Source organism: Labrus mixtus, chromosome 13, assembly GCF_963584025.1.
Source record: "Labrus mixtus chromosome 13, fLabMix1.1, whole genome shotgun sequence".
In the NCBI taxonomy this organism is placed as follows: Eukaryota; Metazoa; Chordata; class Actinopteri; order Labriformes; family Labridae; genus Labrus; species Labrus mixtus.
In genome coordinates this window covers 16,544,958-16,572,935 of record NC_083624.1, presented here as the reverse complement: position 1 = coordinate 16,572,935, position 27,978 = coordinate 16,544,958, and the positions used below count along the sequence as shown (strand labels likewise).

General features: G+C 40.1%; 1 protein-coding gene across 1 annotated transcript; it reads left to right on the top strand.

Moving 5' to 3' along the window:
- The first annotated feature begins 846 nt into the window (after positions 1–846).
- On the top strand, positions 847–26,217 carry hibch (3-hydroxyisobutyryl-CoA hydrolase). The gene is made up of 14 exons (XM_061053913.1): positions 847–990; positions 1,246–1,288; positions 1,392–1,523; positions 2,077–2,161; positions 3,495–3,575; positions 3,994–4,046; positions 13,043–13,121; positions 19,411–19,556; positions 20,372–20,458; positions 20,689–20,747; positions 21,960–22,041; positions 23,752–23,871; positions 24,568–24,601; positions 25,170–26,217. Exons 1-14 carry the CDS (start codon positions 959–961, stop codon positions 25,283–25,285), a joined length of 1,149 nt encoding a protein of 382 aa, XP_060909896.1. The 5' UTR covers positions 847–958; the 3' UTR covers positions 25,286–26,217.
- The last annotated feature ends 1,761 nt before the right edge of the window (positions 26,218–27,978 follow it).

Sequence of the window (27,978 nt, the reverse complement as noted above, 5' to 3'; positions counted from 1 at the left end):
AAATGCGATTTCATTGTGATCAACTATTGAAATTTAGCGATTAATCGTGATTAAACATTTGGATCGTTTAGTAGCCCTGATAAATTCAGTATTAAGTATAGTTAAGAATAATATTCAAACTTTACATGACTTCAAGTACAAAAGCATTTTTAGTGAAAGTCACTCAAAGATTCAAAGGTTAAAGCAGAGACAAAGTCCAGCAACTGCTTCCTTTTAGAATATAATTATGAATTAGACATGGTTTTATTTTGTATAAGTCAGTCTGTAATTTAAATATTTAAGGGTCATTTGTAAATGTGCAGCACATTTTAGTTACTCTATTTGATAACCTTATTATACAGCATAAACATTCTTATTGAGAAGTAACTATAAAAGCCAGATGCATTTAAGGTGAAAATAATTTAAACAACTATAAGCCTATATTCAGTTTATATGCTTAATTTGTATCACTACATTTTTTATGGTTTTCCTGTATGATCATGGTAACTTGCAGAAATGTGTAAAAGCACAAAATAAAAAAGTACCAGGTCAATATTCCACAGTTAAAATTTAGTGGAGTACAAATAAATACCAAATTTATGATAAAATGACTGGCAAAGAAACACATTAAATGAGTACGTTTTCTACTTTAAATCCACTGTTTCCACTGAAATATACTGATGTAAATAAACAATGCCCAGACGAAACAAGAAATGATGTCCCGTATCATGAAAACGCAGAAGTGGCAGTCTCTCCTCTCCTCAGCAGGTGGCAGTGCAGCGCAAACACGTTTCGACCTGGCTCTCCCTCGGTGGTGCGTCCGCCCACTGTTACGTCACATCGCTGACCAATCAGGGCCCGCTCCATACCTCTTTCAGGAAGTAGCTGCAGAAAACTACAGAGGAAAAAGCAAGGAGAGTTAGCTGTACCTGAAAGTGCAGTCCTCTGTCCAGACGATATTAATCAATAAACTATAATTATGTCCTTTACCATTTTAACGTCGGCGTACAGGTATGTGGCACGCAACTGTCTTACGTGAAAACGTAATTTTACTCTGAATTATGTTTTGTTTCTGGTTATGAAAAGTCAAACATGCTGGACTCAAGCTGTCACAACGATGATAGTTATTGTACTTGTGTTGTTATACTGTTTTTTTTAAAGGTAAATTGTTTAACTTGAAGGTCAACATCCGGGTATCTGTGTTGAACTTGTTTGTATTATTAGTATTATTAATAATTGGAATCACTCTCACCTTGCTGTTTCCAGACTGAGGTCCCTTTGCAGATTGCAGCGTATCCAGGGACATATGGTGAGAAAAACCTTCACTGTCACGGACAACACAGATTGAAGGGATGCATCTTCAGATGATTACTGTCATGTGAAAACTCTTGTTGTCTCTGTTTGTGGATCAGATGTCGAGTCAGGCTGAACCCGAGGTTCTCCTGGAGAAAGTGGGCAACGCAGGCGTGATCACCTTAAACAGACCCAAAGTCCTGAACGCTTTAAACATGACCATGATCCGACTCATCTACCCTCAACTCAAGGTGAGTGGAGAGCTTGGCTAATTCAAACTGTGGCAAATGAGAAGGCCTTCAGTGTGTCAGAGGTCAACATGTGTGTGTTCACAGAGCATGAACATTTCACTTGAAGCCATTGAGAGTGCTATGCATTTAAAGCAGTTTAGGAAAATGAATTACTTTAAAGGCGGAGAGGGTAGCATTCCCTGAAAAATAAAATATAAATAAATACAGTTAAATATAAAGATGAAAAGTTATAGTCAAAGCAAGGCAAAACGCCTCATCTTTGTGGTTTTATCGACGCCATGTACTGCTTCCTGAGATCCGCCCCTCGGCTTTCCGACAGCGATAGTCGCCTGTAATGAGACGTTTGTGAAAACAAGCAACTCAGGAAGAGTTTGGGGGAATTGGTATAGCGGGGACACAGCTCGGTTTTTGCTACTCCATCTCTCCTCCAGAGTATTCTTGTATGTATAAACTTTCTTCAACTTAAGCCATACGAGTCTTTTGAATCAATTTTTTTTTTTACTTCTCCCAAAGACGTGCTGCTTTGTTAAATGATTTTTTTCTCTGATTTTAGAAATGGGAAAGTGGAGATGCCCCCGACATTGTGATAATCAAAGGAGCAGGTGGGAAGGCCTTCTGCGCTGGTGGAGATATCAGAGGTAAGCAGCAGCAGCCTGATTCATAACACTTCAGGATGGGTAGCCGTAACTAATTATTTTACCAATATCAATAATTTGTTGATACAGTTTATGGAGACACGTGGGGGTCCTATGGGGTTTAATGAAATACCAGTTTGGATAGCTAAAGAAATAGGCTGCTGGGTTTACTAACCATTAGGGTTATAAATAAAATTATCTTTTATAATCTTTAGATCAAGTTTACTTTGCAAAGTCCTTGAAATAAAAAGACAAATTTAATCAAGATTACAGAAATGAAGAGGGGGGGGGGTAAATACCTGTATCAACCTTTTTTTTTATTCTGCAAAATGTCTCCAGGCTGAGTGTGACTCTACAAGCTCTGTGAACCTAAAGGTTTGGGCTACACAGTTGCAGCTTATTTATTTATTTCATTTAACTGAAAAAAATAAAAATTGAGATATGAGATTGCCCATAACCAGAAAATTATCAGGGAGAACATCAACGGCCAGATGTGTCTCCCTCCGAGTTATTTAAGGTCCTCTTTAAAGCGTCCAATGAGAGCAGCTCGTTAAGTCTCAGCTCTTTTTAAAATTATGTCCAAGTAAACGGAGCAGCAAACTTAAGCACCTTTTTCCCCGGTTCAGTTCTGACCTTAATGACAGACGGGGAAAGAGAAGAAGACCTGGGACTGAAGATTTTAAGTACCTATTCTCTTCTGACTGATGAAGGTCAGACGGTTTGTAGGGCGCACACCTATAAATAAACGTGTTCATAAGAATACACCAGTGTTTAAGCCTCCGGTGGACGAAGAAGAACATCCAACACATGTAACCAGAAACAATGATGAGGGAGGGATTTAAAATCAGTGATGAACCTCAGATACACAGGGTCCTAAGAATGTAAGCTATGACATGAAAACATCACCATAGTCCAGCACAGACGGGAAAGTGGCGGCAGTCAGAAACGAGAGGTCAGGGTCATGGAAGATAATCGCTGTGTCTGCATGGTTTATTACTGATGATGACTCGGATTTGCGTTTTTTTTCCTGGTCTCTTCTGAAAAAGGAAAGCAAAATAAAAAACCCATTCTTTTAGATGAGCAGTTCATAAAAGAGGTGAAGTTTGTGTTACAACAACTAAAAGGTTAAGTAGCGTATAAGAGCCTGTGGGTGATGCATACATCAATAAATAATACATATTAAAAAGAGAGGACTCTAAACTAGAGTAGAGAAATCATGATGTTGCGATGGCCATGAAACCTGGTTTGCCTGTCTTCATTGTTCCCCTTTGGACTTTATTGAAATCATGTTACCTCATTATAGTTTTGATCTGTTTTTTTTTCTTCCTCCTCTCAGCGGTCACAGAAGCGGGAAAAGCTGGAGGTTCACTTGCAGGGGACTTTTTCCGTCAGGAATACATTCTCAACAACACTATAGGTAAGTATCACATTTAAAGACTATGACAAGGGCTCCCACACTCTATCTGGCTTTGTGCTAAAGAGTGTATTTGATCATATTATGTCTCGGTCTGTTTTCGACCTTCATCTGGAAGAACACTGTACCAGCTGAAGGTCAGTTTGACAAAACATTGTCTGATCAAATGAATTTGTCAGCATAAAGCAAGACATTGTGCTGGAGCCCTTTTTATTGTCTTTAAGTATAACCCTCCTCCAACGCACCTGACACTCATTCAGGTGTGCAGAGATTTATTTAAACCCTGTTGAGTGAGTGTGTGTTATCTATTGAAATACACTGACATACAAACAGACATATGGCCTCAGGTGAAACAGTCAAACACCCAGACTTTAACATGATCAGCGTGCTTACTCAAGGTAAATATTCTTTCACTTTTCAGGAACATTCAAGAAACCCTACATCGCCCTTATCGATGGGATAACAATGGGAGGGGTGAGAACATTTTTTTTTTTATGTGTTTACATTTTTATGTTTTGAGAACTGCAGTTGATGCATTGTAATGTTCACATTTTCCTGTAGGTGTCAGTAGTGATCTATCTGTCCGTGTTAGCTGCTGCTGGTGGCAAGGTGGCTTCTGATTGGCTGTAAAAAAGAGTGACAAAGCATTGTATCTGCCGCTGTTTATTCCCCAAAAATTGTTTTCATTTTAAATCACAACTATGCCCTTACAATAATAATGAGACATAATAAATCAGAGCTGCACTCATGCTCATTTATCTGGACTTTTAAATGTGCGGATATTGTTTGAATCACCTGGTCACAGAGGATTTTAGACTTAAAGGTGAATCTGTTTTTCAGTCTCATGACCTTGACAGTTCTCTCACAGCCGCCAGTGAATACAGGGGTTACTACTCATCCTCTGTGTGTGTGTGTGTGTGTGTGTGTGTGTGTGTGTGTGTGTGTGTGTGTGTGTGTGTGTGTGTGTGTGTGTGTGTGTGTGTGTGTGTGTGTGTGTGTGTGTGGGTGTGGGTGTGGGTGTGTGTGGGTGCGTGGGTCTGTGTGTGTGTCTGTACTCCTGTGCTCCTCAGATCTTTTTTGATTGGCAGTTTTTCTGAGAAACAGTTAGTGGACCTTGCCTCCAGGTCTGAAATTCAAGTACTATAAACCTGCATTCTTTTTTATTTTTTTTATTTTTTAAAGATTTATTTTTGGGCTCTTTGTGCCTTTAATGGAGAAACAGGACAGTGGCCAGAGTCAGAAATCAGGGAGAAAAAGAGAGGGGAATGACATGCGGGAAAGGAGACACAGGTGGGACTTGAACCTGGGCCGCCCGCCTGGAGGACCACAGCCTCCATACATGGGGCGCGCGCACTAACCACTGCGCCACCAGCGCCCCAACCTGTATTCTTTTTAATGGCGAGGAGGGGAGACGCCAATGTTTTCAAAAGTCTGCCTGGACGCAGAGGAGACAATAAGCTTACCTTCTCGTTGATTTGTAACTTTACTGTACGTTTATCTTGTGACAGTTTTTATCAGTACACCCACACCAAATGAAAGTGTAGTACATAAAATAAATTGCGGGGGTTGCCGATAGCCTAGCGGTTATGTTGTACGCCCCATGTACAGAGGCTATAGTCGTCATTGCAGCGGTCATGGGTTCGAATCCGACCTTGCTGCATGTCATGCCCCACTCTCTCCTCCCAACACTTCCCTCTCTCTCTTCAGCCTGCCTATCTAATAAAGGCAAAAAGGCTTAAAAAATAAAGTAAAAACATTGTTGACCATTCAGACTTCTGCAGTGTGTTTATCGTGAATGCGATCGAGTAATGACGTTGGGATTAATTGCACTGTCCTATCACACACTTGGTTTGTTGGCAGAAGTGTACAAGGTACAGTTTTAATTGTTTTGGTTAAATCTGTCAGTCTAGTAAACATCTGACACAGAAATGATTGAAGCTGTGATACAAAAACAAAATCCTCCCGTGTGTTTGTGTTTCTGTGTTTAGACAGCGACCATGTGAACCCAACTCCCCCACTTACCATTTTTCTCTCAGAGAGACAGAGCCTGTAATTTATTTGTCAGAACAGAAACTGAAAACACAAAGTCGGCTGACGTGCAGTAATGGATGCGAGGAACAGCTGAGTGCTTGGTTCTGGTGTCTGCTGCACCATATGGTGTGTTACAATCACTTCAGTTCACCGTCCCAGCAGAAAACCTTAAAAGCTGTGATGTTTGTGTTATATCAAACACTTATTTGAGCTCTTTCAGATTCATCGCTGTGGGAATAAAGTAAATAAAAGTCCACTGCAAAGTCAGCACAGAGAAAAAATATGTGAATATTGACGCAGGCCATCCTCAGTGGTTAAAAACAGACTCGTTCTATATATGGAAAAGTCCGAGAGGGACCAGAGTCCCTGTTCCCAGATCCACTCTGAGCTCCGGGCAGAACTCCCACGTCGGAGCAGCATTCTTGTGTTAATGATAACAAACCATCAGGGAGTGAAGGCGAGGCATAAGCAAGTCAACCAACACACACACACACACACACACACACACACACACACACACACACACACACACACACACACACACACACACACACACACACACACACACACACACACAAATCATTCACAACACCCGAAGTTTAAAATCCACTATTATCAGAGCTTTAGTCATCATTTTAACCAATAGCTGCTTAAAAAAAGACAGCAACTTTGGAAACGTTTTGGTACTAACAATATACATCATCAAAAGGTGCAGGTAATTTAATTGCAATTTTTGATCATTGAAAACAAGAAATAACCCAGTATTGTTTGCTTAGGACTTGTATTTTTGTTGCCATGGTATTGAAACAGGAAATACAATTGTTTGATTATTTCTAGGATCATCTCTAAGTCTAAAATCCTGCTTTGGTGAACGCCTTAGTTTGTCTCATTAGAGATGTGTCCGGTCGTTGTCGTCCAATAGATGAATAGATTAAGATTAAGATTAACTTTATTGTCCCAGTGGGAAATTTGTCTTGGACTTCACAGAATACTTCTGCAGGCAGTAATCTTTTCCCCTTGGAGACAGAGCTTTTGTTTGCCAACGTCAACGTTGACTAAGTGGAAGGAAAGAAAGCGAGAGCCAAAAAAGACCTCAGCGCAGGCTTTGATCGCTGCGTTCATGTCCTCATCTTTCAGATCCAGTGCAGAGCTTGTTTTGAAAGTCAATACTTTGTGTAGGAGTGATGTGGAAAAGATGTCGCTTTCTCCTCAAGTGTTTGTAACTATTAACTGTCACTTGTCTCTTCACGACGACTTTAAGGCAGCTACATTTACCACATGTTTGTTTCACTTTCAAACACGGTGTAGAAATGTGCTGGGACCGCTTTAGCTGGTCTAAAGTAACATAAATAAAAAAAATGATTGTGATTTCACCTCTGTCTGTTTGTGTTTAAGAGAAGACTTCTGTTAGTTCAGCCCTTTGTAAAAACACATGACAGGATGACCAGTACAGGAACCTCAGCTAAAAACAAGCTTAGCACCTGACCTCAAGTAAAGCTAACGTAGCTAGCTTAGCACTCAGCCTCTTAGCATATCCTGCATGTGCAGAAGAACCTTTTTAACTTGAAATGCCTTATTCACTGCATAAATAATGTTATACACTCGACTGTGACCCCTCTGTTGTTGGTAACTGTTGTTACATAAAGGATGACCTGAAATCAACTCAGGAGCTTTTACTCCTGGCAGCCATTAAACATCTATTGTGGACGCTCAGTGAAACTTGTCAAATAGATTAACTTTGCAGCAAGATAGAGGAATTGATTATCGATCAAACATGCTGATTATTTTAGCAGCTCATGGATAACTGTATAAGATAGAACATGCACTTATACCTAATCCCACGTTTTAGACCAGTGGTTCTCAACTTGTGGGTCGGGACACAGGACCCAAAAGTGGGTGTGGGAGACATTTTCAGTGGGTCGTGAAGGTGTGCCTGGAAGGAAAAATGCTGTAAAAAAAGTTGTTTTTTTCATTCAGCTTCTTTGTTCTCTCACGCTTTGTACTGCCTGAGGTCCAAACTGCACAATTTGTCTTTAAATCAATCTGATTGATTGAACAATACAAGACATTTGGGTCAGGCTTTTTCATGAAGGAGTAGTGGGCGGGTCCTGAGGCTCGACCGGTTGAGAACCACTGTTTCAGACTATTTCAGATGCGTTTGTAAAGCCCATTTTGGTTTTGCTACAACTCTGAAAAAAGTGCCAGAAGTGAGTTCTCTGCTAAATGTAAACCTGTATGTTGTTGGAGAGTTACTTAGTTTTGTCTTTGTTTGGAGAGCCGTGTGTGGCACAGGAGAGGTGACACTGTATTGTATCACTGGATTCACCTGTTCTGTAAATATTTGGTTTGTTTCATAATGAGGGGTTCCATTAAACCCTCCATAGTTTTGTAAACACTGTCAGCCAGGTTGTAAATTTAGCCCATTCAGTGTGTAAGCTTTGTCTCTAAACATGCACGTCTGCATACTTCAGATGTTTACAGCACGATGTGGAGAGCTGTTCTTATATGGTGCTTGGTGGCACCACAACATCATGATGGTCCTCTACTTCTATGGTGACACTGATAATGTTACAGCAAATAAACGGTCCCCAGGGTGCATCCAGGGTTCATGGCACGACATCGATTTATTCAGTTTTTTCTTTCTTTGCATATTCGGAAAAAAATCAGGTTTGTTTGTTTTTACAGGTAAAAAGCATTTACGAGGTTTAGTTATCTTGTATTTTACGAGCAGTGGCGAGCAAGAGTCTGTTGGAGCCCTAGGCAAAAATTCACAGGGGGCCCCTCCAACCAGCGTTCATCACCATTACCCCCAATTTCCAAATACTAGCCGTAGTTCGCTGCCCCTCTAGTCAATCATTGTGTTCACACAGCGGGCTCCGCTGTCCGTCTCTGGAGCTTGCCACCAGCACCTCTACGCTCTGCTCCGTTTGAAATACGCTGCGAGTCTATTTTCGACGGAGCACGCTGCAGGTCCACGTCAAGCAGGACAGAATATAAAGAGTCAGACAAGGAAACGCACAGAGCATCCAGTCAATTTCAAAATAAAATACAATGGGCCCCCAGTGGGGCAGGGCGCGGGCTGTCCGAAGGAGCAAAACCGTGGCGCTGACGGACCACGGCGCGCAAGGACTACTGTATGTGGGGATTGGGGGTTATGTCATCAATGATCTGACAGAAAACCAACAGAAAATACGGAAATGTGAAGTTTTTACAGATTTTAGCGATAGCACTATTTTTAAAACGTAGATATAAAGGACAGTAAAACCCTTAATTTTCCTCCGTCAACTTTCATGACAATAAAGCATGCAACTCTTGACAGTGCAACCAGAGTGAGTGCTGGCTGATGGGGCCACCTTAGGGGGGTTTCCTACTGTCAGAGAAAACTTTGGACATTTTGAGCCACTGCTGTGGTTTAAACTCTGTCAAATATGGGCCCCCCCCCCCCTTACTGGCCTGGGGCCCCAAGCAGTTGCCTGCCTTACTAGTTTACAAGCTCCATATTCTACATGAGTCGTAATACGATAATGGATGAAGAGGAACTCTGCATGTTCAATCCAAAAGTTGTTTTTTTTTTTAATACGTTCTTTGGGCTTTTTATGCCTTTATTATTTAAAGACAGGGCAGTGGATAGAGTCAGAAATCAGGGAGAGAGAGAGGGAGAGTGGGGAGTGACATGCAGGAAAGGAGCCACAGGTCGGACTTGAACCCAGGCCGCCTGCTTTGAGGACTATAGCCTCCGTACATAGGGCGTTTAATCATTTAATCAGCGTATTTCACACATCCCCACTCTCCAATGGCTCTTTGTGAGCACACATCCCTGAAGTCAGTGTCCCCCTGTTTAACCTCAGTCTAAAAACATATCCAGACCGGCTTCTGCTGTTGAACTCTGCGTGGCCTCTGGACTCATGAACTCGCCTCTTCACTCAATATTCAACTCGTGATCGCCTCGAGCTCACAGGAAACAAGAGGCCACCGAGACGAGTCCAGCATGTGACATTAACTTTATTGAATCTTCTTTTCCCTCTCTAATCAAGTGAAATGAGACGTAGATCTGATTAAGGGTGTGTTCAGCAGCTTGATTCCCTCCTCACAGGAGAGTGTTAGATGTTGTGTTTCATGGAGGACTGGGGAAGGAAAATGTATCTGCGTAGTTACAACATAAAAGTGTAATTAAATAAAAAAAAGTCAAACAACGGCTATAACCTACAAGTAATTCTATCTTTCATGGTATTATATTTTTCTTTATTTCCTCTTTTTATTATTATCTCTATTGTCGTGCTGTCATCGTACTATTAGTGTTTTTAATGACTATTTATTACTGTTTCATTTCTCTGTCTCTTTGAGCTGTTTTAACAGGTTAATTTTCACTGTTTAAGGATGAATAAAGATGATCGGTCACACTTTAAATGAAGGTCACAATATTCTCCATTAACTAGTTGCTTATGCTCATTAGAAAGGCCCGACCGATACTGGATTGTTGGAGCCGCTGATACTGATATATCATCCGATATCTTTCTTAGATAAATACCTATAGATCTAAAAACATACATTTATTACGTTGATCCCTAACCCACTTAATGTAAAGTGTTACCTGATGATCTTATCTTAATTGAAAAACAAAGCTACTCTAAAATGAATGATTTTTCACACAAGAGATATCAAACTTAAAAATAAAAAAAATGAAATGTAATACAACAACTGAGGTGGAGGTCGGAGCAGGCCGTGCATGAATGAGGAAGGCGGTGGTTGTGGGGACGACACAGTGAGATGGTGGCGGCTTGGCGTCAGGGACGTCGGGTGGTAAATAAAGTGTAAAGGTTATATTTGTCATTCTGTTTGGAGTTTGATATACATACCTCTCTAAAGATTTCTAACAGTTTGAAACTAATCTAGTGCAACCTTAAACAGATGTGTTTCTTTATAAACTCAGTCGCGGGATTGAACTGTAAATATCTTTGATCTCCTCTTTCCGTTCCACAAAGTCCAGCAGATTTATGAGGGAATAATCCAGAGCCTGTGTTTGCTCTGAGTGCAGAGGCAAAGTGATCGTAAACTTCAGCTGACAGGAGTCACAGTCTGTCTCCTTTGTTTCTTTGTATGTTGGATCTGGTTCTTTCAGAGGAGCCATTACTCCGTGCAGAGGTCTTTTTGGTCTCCTGTAATCAGATATTTTTAATCCACTCTGGTCATTCGTCATGCAGCCGTGAGGCAGACCCTGCAGCAAATCACCTCTCTGCCTCTCTGCAGGAGTACGGCTGCAGAGCGTTGACGGTCTGGTAACGAGGAGATTTTTTAAATTGTTGTAGTTTTTGCTCCATTATCCTCCAAAACAAGAAACATAATATAAGCTGGAAAGCCCCTTTAATAGTGAGAAAGATGTGGTCTGCTTTTTCTGTTGTGTCTAATGCTACACTCTACTGCAGACATTTTAAAGACATTTCAAATTCATCCAACATTATTTCTTTCTTTGCCTCCTCTCTGATTTCTCTCTGCAAACCTCGACCAAAATGATTGGATGCAATCACATGTCAAAAACAAACGGACATGTTCTGTTTATAAGCGATTATAAGGCAAAAAGGACGAGTAATTATCATCATGCTCTTGGCCTCGAAAAGCTGCACGTGTGACATTATTTAATTTACAAACCTGACACTCGTTTGTTGTGGTCTGAAAAAAAATCAAAGCAAACCAGAAAGAGAGAGATGTTTCATATCCAGCTGTACAGGCAGATTTACGGGACCCGTCGATGTCTCCTTGCCATAAAACCACGTGTATGACTTTATTATCAGACATGAATCACCAGTTTAATCCCAGTCTGCGGTGCAGGTGGATGTGAACCCTCAGGAGGAGGATTTACCTGATGACCTTCTACAGACATAAATCAGCAACAGTCGCTCTGTGACATATTGGATTTTATCTGAGCTGACCAGTGACTGGCCCTGCTCATACAGCAGAGCTCGATGATTAATTCATTAATAAAGAATCTTCTAGAAAACTGAAGGTCAGTGAAGTAACGTGATTACTTTAAAGAGCTGGATCACAGCGCCTCCAGAAACACGGCAGCATTAATCATCTTTTTAACCTTCAGCTCAGTACAGAATCCTTCCTGTGCGTCTCTTACTTTTTATTCTTCATTTTATCAACACCTACATTTTATATAAATTTGATGGATGATTCAACAACGAGCTTTCTGATAAAACAACAGTTATTTACAGTATGCTGTAGGAAACTGGCAGATAGAAGTGGTATATGTTTGTGTGAGTGTAAATATTATAATTGCATTTGCAGATGCACAGGTACAGTAGCTGTATAAACCTTGCCAGGGTGAGTTTTTTGTGTGACTGCCTACTTGTGTTAAATGTGTGCTGTACATTAACGCTGTGATTCTCAACTGGTGGGTCAGGACCCAAAGGTGGTTTTCAGTAGGTCACGTGCCTGGAAAAAACCTGGTGTCACAGTTTGTGAAGCGCTTTTTCAAAAATGTTTGTTGTGTTCAGTTTACTGCTGATACAAAAATATGACGGAAGCTGCAAACTGAAAAATCCGATCGATTTTGCATTAGATGGATCGGATTGGTTGAACAATATCGGAAACTTCGGTCATGGTTTTTCAGGGAGGAGTTGATGGGGGGTCCTGAGGCTAGACGAGTTGAGAACCACTGCAGTGATGTGTGTGATACTCTGCACACAGTCTCTGATTTCATACTATAAGAAGTTCACAGCACTCACCATTATCTTCCACAATCCTGGACAGCTTTACAGTTCTGTTATCACACCTATTATGTATATAGATATATTTATTTATGTATTTTATGGTATCCTGTTGAAGTCCCCTGTTAGCAGGATCCCTTACCTTTGTACATTTATGTTCTTTTTTTTAACAGAGCTACCAATCATGACATTGAACGCCTTAAAGCATCAAAAATAACAAATTTAGACATTCATTTTGATTTTATACTTTGACAAATGTCCCATCTGTTAACATGGAGGAGGCGGATCTTTAACCTATTCTGCAGCCAGTCAGTAGGTGGAGCTTTTGGCTTCACTTTTTGGTGTGCTGTCACGTCGTCCATCTTTTTATACAGTCTATGATATCAGTGTTATTTTATGCAAAGAGGCGGGATTCAAGGAGAATCCCAACTGTGCTGAAACCGTCCTCTTGCCAACAGCACTCATTAGCCATGACTTTGCTGGGAGACACACACACACACTCATTAACACAAGGGTCGATCTGGTTTACTGTTTTCCTCTGGTCAGCATTTTCCACCTCAAACTCCATCTCTCTGTAGAGGTTACAGATATTAATCATTTCTCTTTTTGACCCGTTCTTTCCCTCCTCATTCCCTCTCTACTCATCCTCCGACTCTGTTTCCTCCTCTCTTCTTCAAAGCATTGATTTTTTTTTTTTCTGTGTCACCTTTTGTTCTTCTCCACCTGCAGGGTGTTGGTCTGTCAGTTCACGGACGGTTCAGAGTGGCCACCGAGAAGACGCTGTTTGCCATGCCGGAGACCGCCATCGGTAAGAGTGTCAGGCTGCACAGGTCAGACTGTTAATGATGGAGGAGCTTTGATTTCAGTCACAGAACCAGCTAGATCTGCTTCATAGATTCAGGGTCTGCATGGAAAAAACAGAGAAATCCAAAACTCTTTAGAGAGAGGATAAAGAGATGATAGAGATGGCCAATATACAAAAAACCTACAAATACTCTAAAACAATATTCTGGTTAATCAGGTCCAGATTCAAACTTTTATACTGCAAGGCTAGTTTACAAATAAAGCACCATTCAAACCTAGAGCAAAAAGTGTTTTCCAAAGTTAATAACAGAACATTAGGAGCATTTAAAGAGATACGATATTATTCAAATTGACACATTAAAATACAAAATATATTAAAATCCAAAAGAAAGAATTATGTTGGTCGATGGGAGCCCTGTGCAGCGCTGTGCTACTCATCCAGGCTGCAGCTACACAAACAACGCATTTTGTATAGTGGCTTCCTCAGGTTCGCTCTCCACTTGATTGGCATCAGTTGTCTGTTTACTTTTCATTTTCACCAGTGGGTGATAATTACAGGTCATGTGACAGCTAAAGTCATATCAATACCCATAATATCAATGCGCTGGATTACTTTGAACTTGAAAGAGTTATGATAAAAGGCTAAAATGTAAAGTTGCATGATGTGATGGAAACATTCAGTGAATCTTCTTCATTGGTAACTTTCAGGGCTCCCTGCATGTGGAATCATCAAGAACTTTTCCTCATTGTTTTTCTGCCTGAGTCTGCAGTTTAAACAGTCATTCCTGGAGTACTAAGCTAGTTTGCTCTTTCGCTAATTGACTCCTGCAGACAGATGGTCGTGTCCCGAGGCGCTGAGGAGATTAGTAACAAATCTCCAGCAGATAATGAATTACAGCTGACATTAGAGCAGAAACGAGCTGGTTGGCACTTAATCCTTGAAGATTTATCATACTTGGAAGGCTGTACATAAAAACAACATCAAACATGGATCACACAGGGTTGCTGACATTGAAGAGCATGTGACAAGAGAGCTACTGTCTCTCCTCAGAATGTGTGTCAGCTTAATCAAGATGTTTAATGAGAAGATCCTCAAATCTTCGATCACTTCACTTTAAAGATGTGACAGAAAAGTCAGCCCAGATTTTAGTGTATTTGGCTGTGAGTCAAAATACAAAGTCACTTTCTGAAGGTTTATGTCCATCACATACACACACACACACACATCAAGCTCATTCTGGATAATTTTTGGCCCTTAGGAAGCCGCGATGAATCTTTAGCTGACGCTGTCCTCTTTGGGTTGGTGGGCAGGGGGATATGAACCTTGGTGTTTTCACACATCCACTAAACTTCCTTTTTTCCTGCCATCCTCCTTGTAAAATGTCTGCGTGAGGTTGGGGTGAGCCAATGTGAAGGCAGCAGGGTGATGATGTTTAAATCAGTGCCATCTTCATGCACTAAATGAAGCTTGGTACTCTGCCAGTGTGCTCGACATTTCTGTTATAAATGCAAAAGAAAGGACATTGAGTCAATCAATGTCTTTGGTTATTTATTCTTCTTGCAAGCAAAAGGAACAATGCTGCATAGTGTCAGTCAGTATGCTTGGGTATTTATACACATGGTTCACAGAAAAACCTTCATGCCTATATAAGGAGAGTCAATGAAGGCGCAGTCACAAATATCAAAGACATTTTGTCGTACATTTCTCACAATTTCAACATGTCGCACAACAGTAACGTCCAGGCAACTTTAGGTCTGGCTATCTTTGATATTTTGCTATTTGTGAGAAACCTTCATCCATATAGACAAAACAAGAATATTACTTATGAAATTATTGTTGCATTTCTTACGCGAGCTGTGAGTAAAACGTGTCCTCGACAGTAAACAGAATGTTTTACATTACAGCCAGTATGTTCTTTCACACCCGTTCAGTGACACTGTGAATATGACCGATTACAAGCAGCTTTGATATGAAGTCATAAACTGTACTTGTGGTGACAGATGCTTTTGCTCCGTCTGACACTTCAGCTGCATCCCTTTTTCAACACTTCCAGCCACCCATGATCCCCTTTAGGACCTCGGTCCGTCAGGGAAAGTCTCCCTCTGTGAGGGACGCGTCAAAACAACTCTGGAAGATTTCAGAGGCAGTCCGTCCGTCCTGATACTTTGTAGACATTTTCAGGAGTGCATGTGTGACAGCGGCTTAAGTAATGCAGGAGTTGCTTGTCAGTCATTTCCCCAGTTCAAAGGTCACTCATGCATTTGACACACACACACACACACACACACACACACACACACACACACACACACACACACACACACACACACACACACATCAGTCTCATTCTGCAGCATTTTGAGCTCGCTCTGATTCCTTGACTTGGATGCCAGCTGACAGAAAATGAGACTAGAGGAAAGGAAAGTGTGAAGTTTTTGTTGATGCCGTCTGACTTGTGTATGTGTTTCTCAAAGGCTTAGTTGAAGTAAGACATCTTAGGAAAGGGAACCGTGATTAAATTTCACAGACGAGGATTTGTTCAAGAGATGGATGTACGTTACTCTGTGTTTTTACGGGTGTGTCCTCTGTATCTGTGAGCTTGTTTTCCTCTAATCCATGCTCCTGCACCAACATGTTATCTACTTCTTGCAGGTGCGTACGCTTAAAGAAAGGTTTGTTTTGGTTTAAATTTTAATTCTAATAAACACAGCCAGAAGCTCGAGGTGGCTTTAAAACTGTCGTCACTTTAGAAAGAAGGCAGGAAATCTTTGGCTAATCCTCTTCAGAGCTTGTTGTGTTTTTCACTTTTTATTTATCACTAAAGATGCTTAGCTTCCAGCTCTGCAGCGTCATCATCAACACGTCCTCTCTGCAATCAGAAACTTTGACTTCATACTGCTGTATTTCTATCATACTTCAGAATGTATTATTATTTCAGCCTTGATCCTGGTGTCCAATCCTCTCAAAGCCTCTCTCTTTAGTTCTCAGTCATTTTGTAGTTTCAGGCCTGTTTCCCAATGAAGTATGTTTACAGTATATTGAGTTTCAAGAGTTGGAAAGCTTAAAATATCTCAATCTGAGTCCGAAAAGAGTAAAGAATACAGTACAAGCATGTTTTTCAACAGGAGAGAGAGTGAATGTGAATCAGTCGAAATTAACAAAATACATGAAAACACCCGTGATGGAAGTTCAGCAGGTCTGTAGTTATTTTTTCAATGATGTACCCCTTCAAAATATTTTCAAATTTTTTAGTCAAAATCCAAAATAAAGAGGTGAGCGATTGTGCTGCACCTTTTAGTATCTGATTAACAACCTTCACTGCTAAACATCTCCAGAGCTGCAGCTGCTCCGGCTTCATGCAAATGTTGAATCCACCACTTCTCCCCGCAAAAACAAAGTACAAACTGGGGCTAAGCAGGGTTGCAGGGGGGCGCGAGGCTTTGTCTGCTGTGAGGTTGTCAAAGTTAGATCTGCAAAGATGAAATAAAATCATGTTAAAACATTACTGTGACATTTTGGTAAGAACAACTGTGTAGGCATATTCTGACAGGATTTTATTAAATCAATGACAACTCTTAAAATGTGTGACTTTTAATAAACTGATCTTTACTTTTTTTTAAACGTATTATTGTACAACTAGAATGCTTGATTTCCTGCTGAAACAGCTGCATGCTTGACTCTCGCTCTGCAAAATGCTTTTTAAATGAAGTTAAGTGAAATAGTCTTACACACTGATATTTTTTTTCATTTTTCAACATCTAAACAAACTAATAACATTTCTCAAGTACAAAATAGTGAGTAAATAAATTATGGGTAAATGAGCGGTGGCTGATTAATATCAGGATAAAATCTCAAACCAATTTTTTTACTGCCAGTAACCATTCAAATGTACAAAACCCGGCTGATACAGATATTTCTGTGTTCTTTATTCTTGTAATCTGCTATAGGTGACATGTTTTTAATCACCTCAGGAAATCCTCTCATGACGGCCAAAAGGCTGATCCATTATTTCTATTTGGATTTAATGACCTGGGTTCCCTCGCCCCCTTCACAGCCCTGGTTATAATTTATGAAAAGCTTCCCCTCCATCAGTCCCCTGATTACACCAACGACAACACCTTATAATTCAGCTATCCTACCAGCTTTATCCTCTCTGGTGTTCATAAAAGAGCCTCTGTGATGTTTAGAATTTGGTAAGTAGTTTGTTAGTTACTATCAAAAAGTAACTGAGTTACTACTGGAGTTACTACTTTATAAAAGTAACCAGTTACCAAGTAACTTCAGCTTTATTTTTTTGGCTTCATTTAGTTTTCTAGTTACTGCATATAGTGTGGTGTTACAGTAACACTGGGACTGACTTTGTTTTTGTTATTCTTCAGAAAAGCTTTATTATTTGTATAAATATATATCTTCATAACTACACACACAGTCTCTCACCCGTCTGGCCCTCATGCTTTAAGGTTAACCCCCTCTGTGGCGGGATTAACAGATTTAACACAGCTCTACTGCCGTTCTGAAAAACAGCCATAATCTGCAGCATTTATGATATTACATTTTTAGCTGTGAATCAGGTCATCTTATCTAACCCCTCTCTCTCCCATGATGCACTACCCCCCACCCCCCACCCCACCAACCCCACAAAAAAAAGAGCCTCATCCTACACTTACAGAATAGCAACGTGACCAGTGCAAGAAATACTGAAAACAGGATCAATTGAGTCCAGATTAAAGCCGAGGATTGTGATGAAATATTTCATAATCATTAATGCTTGTAAGCTGTAAGCCGCATGTTTGGCTTTTTGCAGTCTGCCAGGAATTATTTTCCTCTCTTATTGGTTGTTCTTAGTTAGTACGACATCACTCACCTGCAGAGAGATTTAAAGACGGGGGAGTTATTAAAGGATGTTATCTGGTGGATCTACTGTGTGCTGCTCTTCATGGTTTTTAAGCAAAGCAAGTTGTTAAAATGTAACCATTAATTCTGTATATTATCAATAAATCATTGGTATGTTATATCGTGTTTTTTAACATCTCAAATATCAGAGATTCTTCATTTTTTACATGGCAGTAAATTTAAAATATTTTTGTGTGGGTCCATTTCTGTAACAAAAAAATGACACAAATTTGAACCAGTTAGATTTGATAATTTTTTATTTTTTTTAAAGGCAGCATAATTGGTTGATATTGGTTGACAGTGTCATACTGATATGCTGATGAACAAATTTCACTGGCAGATAAAAGCCTTTTCAGATACATCGAAAATCAGCATAGATGTTTTCCGATGTTCGTGGATATGAAAAGTTTTTTTATATAATTTTTAATCCTGAAAACAAACACCTTCTGCTTCATGTTTTGCAGAGAAGTTGATTTCACCAGAATTATTGACATTAGGGGTGGGAATCACAGGGTAACTATATGATACGATCCAAAATGGAAGGACACGATGCGATACAAAGGACATGATACAATTGGACAGCTGCACGGATATTTGAGTAATCCGTGTGTTTTTCAGCAAATAAGGAACAGAAAGTTGCATTAAAAAAAGAAAGAGATTTGATGTAATTAAAGGCTTTATATATGATTTTTTGATCCAGCAGATGTCTCCCTTGAGCACCAGCATGAAACCAAAACAACTCGCGCTGCATTGTTGTGTTAGCATGCTAATGCTAGCGATCTTTATTATGCTCATATCTTCACACTTCATGTAAATTTACCTGAAATGAGCATGATCTAGAAACGCAGTTAAGCAGTGAGTACAGTATGTTATTCCTCTTTTCTCTAGTCCCTCAATTAAACAACTTTTATATGACGGGGGATGAGTCGGCCGGCTGTTCTTGCGATGTAAACAAAGTGAAGATAGGACTCGGAAAGCTCAGAAAGCATCACCGACAGTGGGACTCGGATGTTACACCCATTGTAGACAGTCATGACTCACAGAGTTATTTTCAGAGGATATACTTGATTTCTGCTACATTTAAGTGTGGAAAATCACATATTCTGCCTTTAACACATGGTTGAATAAGAGAGCCTTAAAAGTCCCAATCAGTATTTTCTGTATGTTTTTTTTAACATTTGAAGAAAAATTCAGAAGGATGTTTATCAGGATTTGTTTTTGTACAGCAAAATGTTTTTGGCTTCTTAATGGTTAATTATTAATAAAGGCTAGGGGTTGTTTTTTTTTTATTTCCACTGATGTGCTTTGTGATTGGATGAGCAGTGACAGATGTTCATGTTGATTGTTGCGGTTCATCAAACATGTACCTGACACAGTTTTTTCTGTTTTATTTTGACAGGGCTTTTCCCTGACGTGGGAGGAGGCTATTTTCTGCCGAGGCTCCAGGGGAAGTTGGGTCTGTTTTTGGCCTTGACGGGCTTCCGTCTGAAGGGGCGTGATGTGCAGAGAGCTGGAGTGGCCACTCACTTTGTAGAGTCTATGAAGGTAAATAAAGTTCAGATGATATACCCACCTATAACCTTATTATTTATATTCTGTGATCAATTAAAGCACCCTGAGTTATTGTGTGTGTGTGTGCTGCAGAGGCTTTTGCGGGACAGGTGCAGTCCTGCAAAACAGTAGGGGAGGGTGGGGTCACAGCTCCGCTGGTAAGCCGGATGCTGAGTCACCGTGTGCGTCTCTCTCGTGTTAAAAGTTGCCAACACTCACCGTCTGCTCCAGAGGCAGGTTGTGTTTGTTTGCGGTTGGCGTGAGGTCAGAACAGTTGGTGCCAGTGTTTGTTAAAAAACTGTGACCTTGACTTTTAGGACGCACAAACAGAGAGTGGGAATTAGTTTATTTGTACAGCTTTTACATCAAAAACAAGGCTGGAATAATATTTAAACAGGAGATGGATCAACTTTGCTCAACTAAACAAATCCTCAGCTGTCTGTTTTTAAAAGATTTATAACTTTTAATCTGATGTTTCACGTTTAAGTGACTGCAGAGACATCTCCACATCTGTGAGTTTCATGTTGGTAGTTACACAGCAGAGCATTGATGTGTTAGCGTGTGCTGCCTGATATGTTCAAACAACACATAAATACACAAAGAGAAGAAGAAATCTTCAATCCAGTGAAGCCATTACCAGAAATATGTTGCATTATGGGGAACATGATGGAAAGATCTGCCTCCAAACCAAAATATTATTATATTTGAAGTAATAAGTGGCCTCTGAATCAACAGTCAAACAAGCTGTTATTAAAAGTATGTATTTTCCCCTGTGGCTCGTTTAATTGTAAAGCTTTTTATTCTAACAGATCCCGGAGCTGGAGGAGGAGCTGGTGCACATGAAGTCTCCCTCTAATGAAGACATCTCCAAAGTGCTGGACTCGTACCAGAACCAGGTTAGAACCACCATGAAAGTAACCCTTATTATGACTACACTGTAACAAGCTAAACCACCAGAAACACTAAGTCAACCCCTTTTTACAGAGTGCTCCACAAACAGAGACATGACAACCTACAAACCACTTTAAAAAATCACACATAAATAAGTCACAACATCAGAGAGGAAAAGGCTTTGAGTCGTCCTGAAGTCGTGTGTCTGTGCTCACACTTCTCTCTGTGTCCACAGAGCAGTCTGGATGCTGAGAAGCCTTTTGTCTTGGACAAGCACATGTCCGATATCAACAGGTATGTCTAGTTCCTCAAAAAAACAAACATTTTGTGACTGGTGTGAAAAGAAAACTAGTCAGCATTTAGTGCAATGTATACTTATGTTGTCAGATTTGTTGCTAAATGCAGCGTCTTTATGTCTGAATATTATGTACCGGTAAATGTAAAGAGCTGTATTCTCTGGTGCTAAAATTTCCAAATTCTTTGCTTGAATAAAATATTTAAGTTGTTAAAATATACTATAAAATATTTGAGGCTTTGGTGCTGATACATTTTGCAATTGAAAACAAGTGTTGCACCCTTTTTTCCCCTGACTGGTCAAACTCGACCTGTCTCTATAAAGGTCCTTTTTTATTTGTTTTCCATTGGCACAAGTTGCTATTAGTGTCTGGATGATTTTTTTTCCTGTACCACCTGGTCGTGGTTCCAGGGTAGCTGAATGGATACTAAAAGCAGATTAAACACAAATAATTATTACTACATTCATTACGTGTGTGACAAGAAACATTCTGCACAAAGCCCACATTAATAATTACAATCTTCTTATTAACTCAACCTAGAGTTTTTTTTTTTTGAAGCAGCCCGATAAGCCATGCGTTGGTCTCTTCACAGGGGAGACGATACTTCTGTGTTCGGCTCTTAATAAAGATGATGTTGCTGTAGTTTCATGCAGTTTTCAAAGGAGTCCTGCAGGTGTTTAGGGGCTCTTATCCGCTGTGGAGAACTACATTGTAAGACGTTATTTGTACTATAAGCTAGTCAATAGGAGTTTAAACTTTAGGTTGTTCCTCCAGCTGCACTGTGCTGTGTCTGTGGTTCTCTGCTGATGATTCATATTTCAAATAGTGTTTATATTCTCCAACAGCTGGACTCTGTAGTTCATCAAATGTAACTCAAACAGGATTAAAGTAAATGGTGTATTTGTGGGGACTATTTTTAGCTGAAGGCCTTGTGATGCTTTTAATAGTTCTGTGACGACCACGGCTCTGTGGCACGAGGTATATCAGACTCATGGAGAGCACTTGGTCACTTTATAGTTAGTTACTGTCAGTTCATTTTGACAAAAGAAAAATATCAACACTGTCTTAACCCAAAGAGACAACATCACAGCAGACTCTTAAAGCACAGGCCTTAAAATGTTTGGACAAATGCTCTAATTTAAGAAAGAATGAAAATCAATTAAAGCTCAACACCACCTAATGAAATCATGCTGCTCTTTCCTTCTGGCAGGCTGTTCAGCTCCAGCAGTGTGGAGGGCATCATGCAGGACCTGAAGGCTGACGGATCAGAGTTCGCTAAGAAACAAGCCGAGGTACGATCCCCGACCTGCTGCTCTATCAGCATCACTGACGTTTTTTTTTTTTGTTGCAATACAAGTGTGTGAAAAGAAATGAAGCAACACTGCTGCAGACCCAAGGGCCCAAAGGACGCTTTACATCGTGGACTACAGCAACACTGTCTGCAGCCGGACGTTACAGCACACCAGAATTCAATAATGTTACGTAGTCTTAGATTCAAGTTGGTTGTGTATTAAATCAGTCAGCACTCTGATGACCTCTGCATGGTGATGCACAGTCTTTTTCCCATGTCATGGCCAAATAATCCTCTATATTGACACACTGCACACACACACACACACACACACACACACACACACACACAGGCAGACGGCTGTTCACAGAGGAGTCTGGTTCTGCTCGAGGTTTCTGCCTTTTCAAAGGAAGTTTTTTTCTTGCCACTGTTGCATGGTGGATGACTGTTCAGACTGCTCCTTTTGTGAAGTGTCCTGATTTGGTACTGTCTCAAAGAATCCCCTATCAGTCTGACTTTAATATTGTGGTTACACACACACACACACACACACACACAGTTTGTTAAAGTCCTGCTGTGTCTGTGCACATCCCTCCTGTTGGCCCCCCCTACCAGATAAATCCCACAGAGAGAGCTGGAAGGGAGCCACGGCATTATTGAGCCTCAGCAGTTGATGTTAGTAATTAGTAGTAACCCCGGTTTAAGCACTTAATGGGGTTAGTTTTAGTCCTGTGCCTCGCTGGATGGACCAAAATCCCTCCAATGGGAGACCACAGAGCTGTTAGCGGACCACAGGGGCTCCTCTCACATTCTTTCTCAAGAATTACAACATTGACTCTTCATGGATAAGACTTTGTGTACCTCTCATATTGTGTTTAAATCGTATTGACCTAGATTGTCGAAAGAAACAAAACTTGTGAAATAAGGCCTATAGATACAACATCAGACCCCTCCCTCATCCACCACACCCATCTCTTTCTTGTGGAGTCGACAGGATATTGGATATAACTCTGTTTTTACACATTTACATTTAATCTTTCATATTTAAGACTAGTAATGCTAAGTTAAATCCTGGTTGTATATATTCCCATTCTTAGTTTTGATATTTTTAGTGCTTATTCACTTTGTATTTAATATTATATTGTGTTTAAATTTGCTAGTATTGTGTTTTTTGCTCATATTGTGTGTTGGATAACCTGCTGCTATAACGCCACAATTTCCCAGTTTGGGATCAATAAAGTCATTCTATTCTATTCTATTATACGATATATAATTATTGAGCTGTAAATGAGCCCCTGCCTTATAACAATGTTTTTATTTGATCTGTAACATTTAAAATATTCTCTGTCAATCAGCTGCTTCGAGGCTTTGTGCTTCCACTTTTCAGGCTTCAGCGAACATTTATCTTTTCCTCTCTCCTTTCAAACCATGAAAATCTAAATTGGAGCCAAAGGGGGGGTCGCCTCGAGCATCAAATATTTATAATGAACCCACATCCTCTGTAACTATTACACCGCTGACTCCCTGTCCTGTCTCGTACATTAAACATTTATGACCATCTTTGTCCCGAGTCACACATCGCCCTGCTTTGTTTGTCTTCTCCGAGGATTATGTTTGATATTTTGCAGAACAAAGATCCCATTGTCGTCTTTGTGGTTGTAGGTTTAGCCTCTAACACAGAAGTACTCAGAAATGTTTGTTTTTCTTGCAGACTTTGTCCAAGATGTCTCCAACTTCCCTGAAAATGACCTACAAGCAGCTGCAGGCCGGAGCCACTCTGAGCCTGCAGGACGTGTTGGTGATGGAGTATCGGCTAAGCCAGGCCTGCATGGTAAAAACCAACACACCTCCTCCAAGAAGTCTTGTCTCTCTCAGAAATATTAGACTTGGTATTTGATGTGGAAATGAATGTTTGTCTGATGAAGGTCTTGTACCGAAACGTTGCCAATCAATGTTTGTTTGCAAGTTAGACAGTGTGCAGGAGTTTACCTTTGAGTTTTTGATGGACACGCTGCTCTCCTGTCACCTGTCTTATGAAATGGATGTACAAAGGTTTTTTTCTACTTTGAAGACTGTTTAAGAAAAAGTCTTAAAGTATAACACTTAACTGCCTCAGGTTGTAACAAACTAACTTGGACCGAATCCTTAACTTGCCTGTGCTAAATAAATGATGAGACAGTCCTGCTCATGAGTACAAAGTTATACAACATCAATGGCGGCTTAAGTCAGCTCCACCTTGAACTTGAACACGTTTTCTAGTTTTGTAGTGGATTTAATCAACACTTTTCTCATGTTACACTAATGCATACAAACAAACTATACAGGTCATGAAGGTAATGCAGAATGATGTAATAATAATATATTTTTTTTAAATGTGATTGTGGGTGTGGTGAGAGCCTATGGTTTGAAATTTCACATTTTTTTGAAATGTGCCGTGCATGTAGTGGTCTTGGTCTTGCCTCAGAGTAGGACTCGATACACTCAAGAGTCTCTTTCATCTCATGTGATTGTTTCTGTTGTTTTGCAGAGAGGCTGTGACTTCTATGAAGGTGTCAGAGCCCGTAAGTACCTTCACTGCATGTGAAATAGAGAGGATGTACATTTCTTTCCATTTTTATGAATTGCACAGAAAGCCATTAAGAACTAATGAGAAATGTTGAAGGGGACATATTATGAAAAATCCACTTTGACAGTGTTTCTGAACATATATTTGGGTAACCTGATATAGTCCAGTCCTTTGTTTGTGGTCTGCATAAATTCCCTCCCTTCCACTGGTATCTCCACCCATGGACTCCACCTCCAGCATAGAACAAAACTTTAGCACAGGTCCGCCATTCTTATTCTCGCTACAGAGGAGTGATGTCTACAGGGAAAACTCATAGCATTTAAAGAGACACACACACCAAACGGAGCATTCTGAGAGAGCTGGTTTATTAAGGGTCACAAACCTCCTCTGGTGCTTGATTCACGTTATATTTTGACCAAAGCACAGCACAGATGTTTCATTTAGACCACAGGGGGGACTGTTTGTTTGAAAAGGTAGAAAAGGGGTAGAATATGTCCTCTTTAAAACTTTTTGCTATCGTTTGAATCCCTATCCGTCATGATTTTCTGCTTGTGCTTCTGCAGTGCTGGTTGATAAAGACCAGAATCCAAAGTGGAACCCGTCGACTCTGGAGGAGGTGTCAGAGCAAACTGTGGAGCAGTGCTTCTCCTCTCTGGGAGACAAAGAGCTGACTCTCTGATGTCAGTCTGTTTTCCATCTCCAAACACACGCACCACTGAGCCTTCACCAAGCCTCCTGTCCAAAACATACCTGCACAGTCAGCCATTCAAGAGGACTGTGCTGCTGAAGAGGGGAGAACAACTGTTATATTAGTACAAACAGTGCACAGGTCATTTACTTTACAGATTGATTCCATGTGATTTAATACTGTGGTGACATTTTACAGGAAAATCCAAGCTGCTCCTCCACAGCTGAGGAGCTCTGATTCATGTTCCCAGACAAAAATAGAAAGTAGTAGCAGCAGAGGTAGCTAGCAGATGCCCTGTGTGTCACACATGAGAAATGTGTAGTGTAAACTTGCTCTGCAGCAGGAGCGGAGTCTCTTCTGCTGCAGAATCGAGCAATGTGCCGCACAGCAGCATCAACATGAGTGCATTGGAGGAGAAAATGATCTCACCACTGAGTGCTTTATTACATTTCCTTCCTGTGGATGTTCGTATGACATGGATCAGTATAATCAGTGTTTCTGCAGAGTGCTCACTTGCTCTAATTCAGATAAAGTGTTGTCTTGTATTTCTGTTGTTTTCTTCCTCAAAGTAACTGAATGTTTTTAGATTGACACTCCCAAGAAAAACACTGATAGCATCTGTACAAATGTTTGCTCTGGATGCAGTAACAGGATTGTCTAAATGCATAATATAAAATTAGTACTGCTGGATGTTTATGTTGGTTTTAAAATGTATTTCTTCTTATTGCCACTGCTTTTGTTAGGAATCATAGAATTTATAAGGAGTGGATGTATCCTTAAGGTCATGCTGGATACCTCCGCTTGTTATTTGCAGTCATTAATCAATGTGACTGAACAGAAGTTCTGCTTTATTTGGTGAGATAACCAGTCAGGTGAGACACGAAGACTGGAGCAGAAAGCAATAAAGAGATTTGGTAAAGAAACATCAAATGTTTGTTCTTTGTAGTGTAAAAAAAACCTGTTAGAGTATAAAACATCTACAGTTACAATATTGAGGGTATCTTTTACAACCCACCAAAGTGCCTCTGTTATCGGTATGAAAGCTGTTCAGATAAGAAATCTATTTATTTTATCTGCATCTTGGAGATACCCACAGTTTGAGCAGAAAGAAGCGTTTTAATTCCTCCACTATAAATGTAAGACCTGGGAACAACAATCTGTTGCTCACATATGACAATGATCAGTCAGTAACATAAATCTGGTCTTTAAGTTCAGACTATTAGGGGCCATTTTTGCCACTGTAGGAGCCATATTGATTATTTCTACCTCGGTTGATTAATTGTTATATTTTGCTCCTTATATGGGTTTGATGTTGTTTCTGGTAATTTGTAATGAGCGTGGCTTATTCATTTTTTTTACCTGAGCATTGGTTTGGCAGGAGGCTGGACAAAGAGGGTGAGTAGGTTTGAAATATTTCCTGTTGACCGTCGTCGTTACCTTTATCATCATCACAGTAATTATTATTATCATCTTTTGGAATTTTTGTTTAGAGTGAGTTAGGTCAGTCTTCTCCACCTGCTTTACATCAAAAGTGCAGCTCCATTAAAACCTTATTGTGACATCTACCTTTCATAAGCTGTGTCCTTTGTGCAGTCTGAGGCTTTTTTCAGTCTTTCACATCGACTCAGTGGGCAGACAGGACGACCTCCCACATACTGTAGATTATAAAGTGCCACAAACACTAAAAGCAAAGTCTGAGTGTCTCTATCTACATCAAGGATAAACACCTTGTGTTTTATTGCCACCATTTATTTTTCACACTGGCCAGCAGTCACTTATAAATCCTCACGTGTGTGTTGGATGTAGCTGAACTTTTAGCCTGCCGTCTGTTCACACTCATACAGGATGCAGGAAGTCCAGCTGTCTTATCAAACAGGTGTTTCAACAAATATTGAGTCACTCGTATGTTTAACAGCACCTGTGTGTATAGAGCAAAGACTTCGGTCTGATGGTGTGATCGGGAAAGTACAGAGATGTTTGTGTATTTACAAAGACATATTTCAGTTAAAGAAGGCATAAATCTGATTTTATTGGCATCATCATCTTTTTTTTTTTTTTTTTTTTTTTCTTTACAGAGATTGGATGTACAGTTTGGGGAAAATAACATGACAAACATCACACATTTTAAGTTTGTTTTTGGACATGTTTCCTCTCATGGATCTGCATCCCAGAGGTGAATCTTGACTTTTTCTGCAGCAGACAAATCAAACTTCTCATCATTGTTAATCCAAGCACTCGTCGTGTTTCACCTTATAATCAACTCCACAACTTTCTCTCGTGTTTTTTCGTCTTTCATCCCAGCAGTTAAAAACCGATATGAGTCCGAACCCTGCGATCACACAAAATGCAACAGAACCAGGTCTGAAAATGTCCCTGTGATAAGTCTGTGTATTGCTGGATCTGTTGACTTGGTTTCAGGCTCACAGCAAAGCTTTTAAATTGATAAATAATACCAGATTTTCAAAAAGCACCATGAAACATTAAGTTATTTAAACAATAATTTCACATTTTGCTCAAGACTAAATTCAGACAAGGCTCTTTGTTCTTGCTACTGAGCAGATTCCTACAGGAGGGGAATGTGTCTCTCCAGCTGTAGCTGCTAAAGAACCCACAAGAAGCTCGATTAAACAAGTGTGCAACAATTAAGCAACTTCTGACAATTATTTATGATTATTGATTTGATA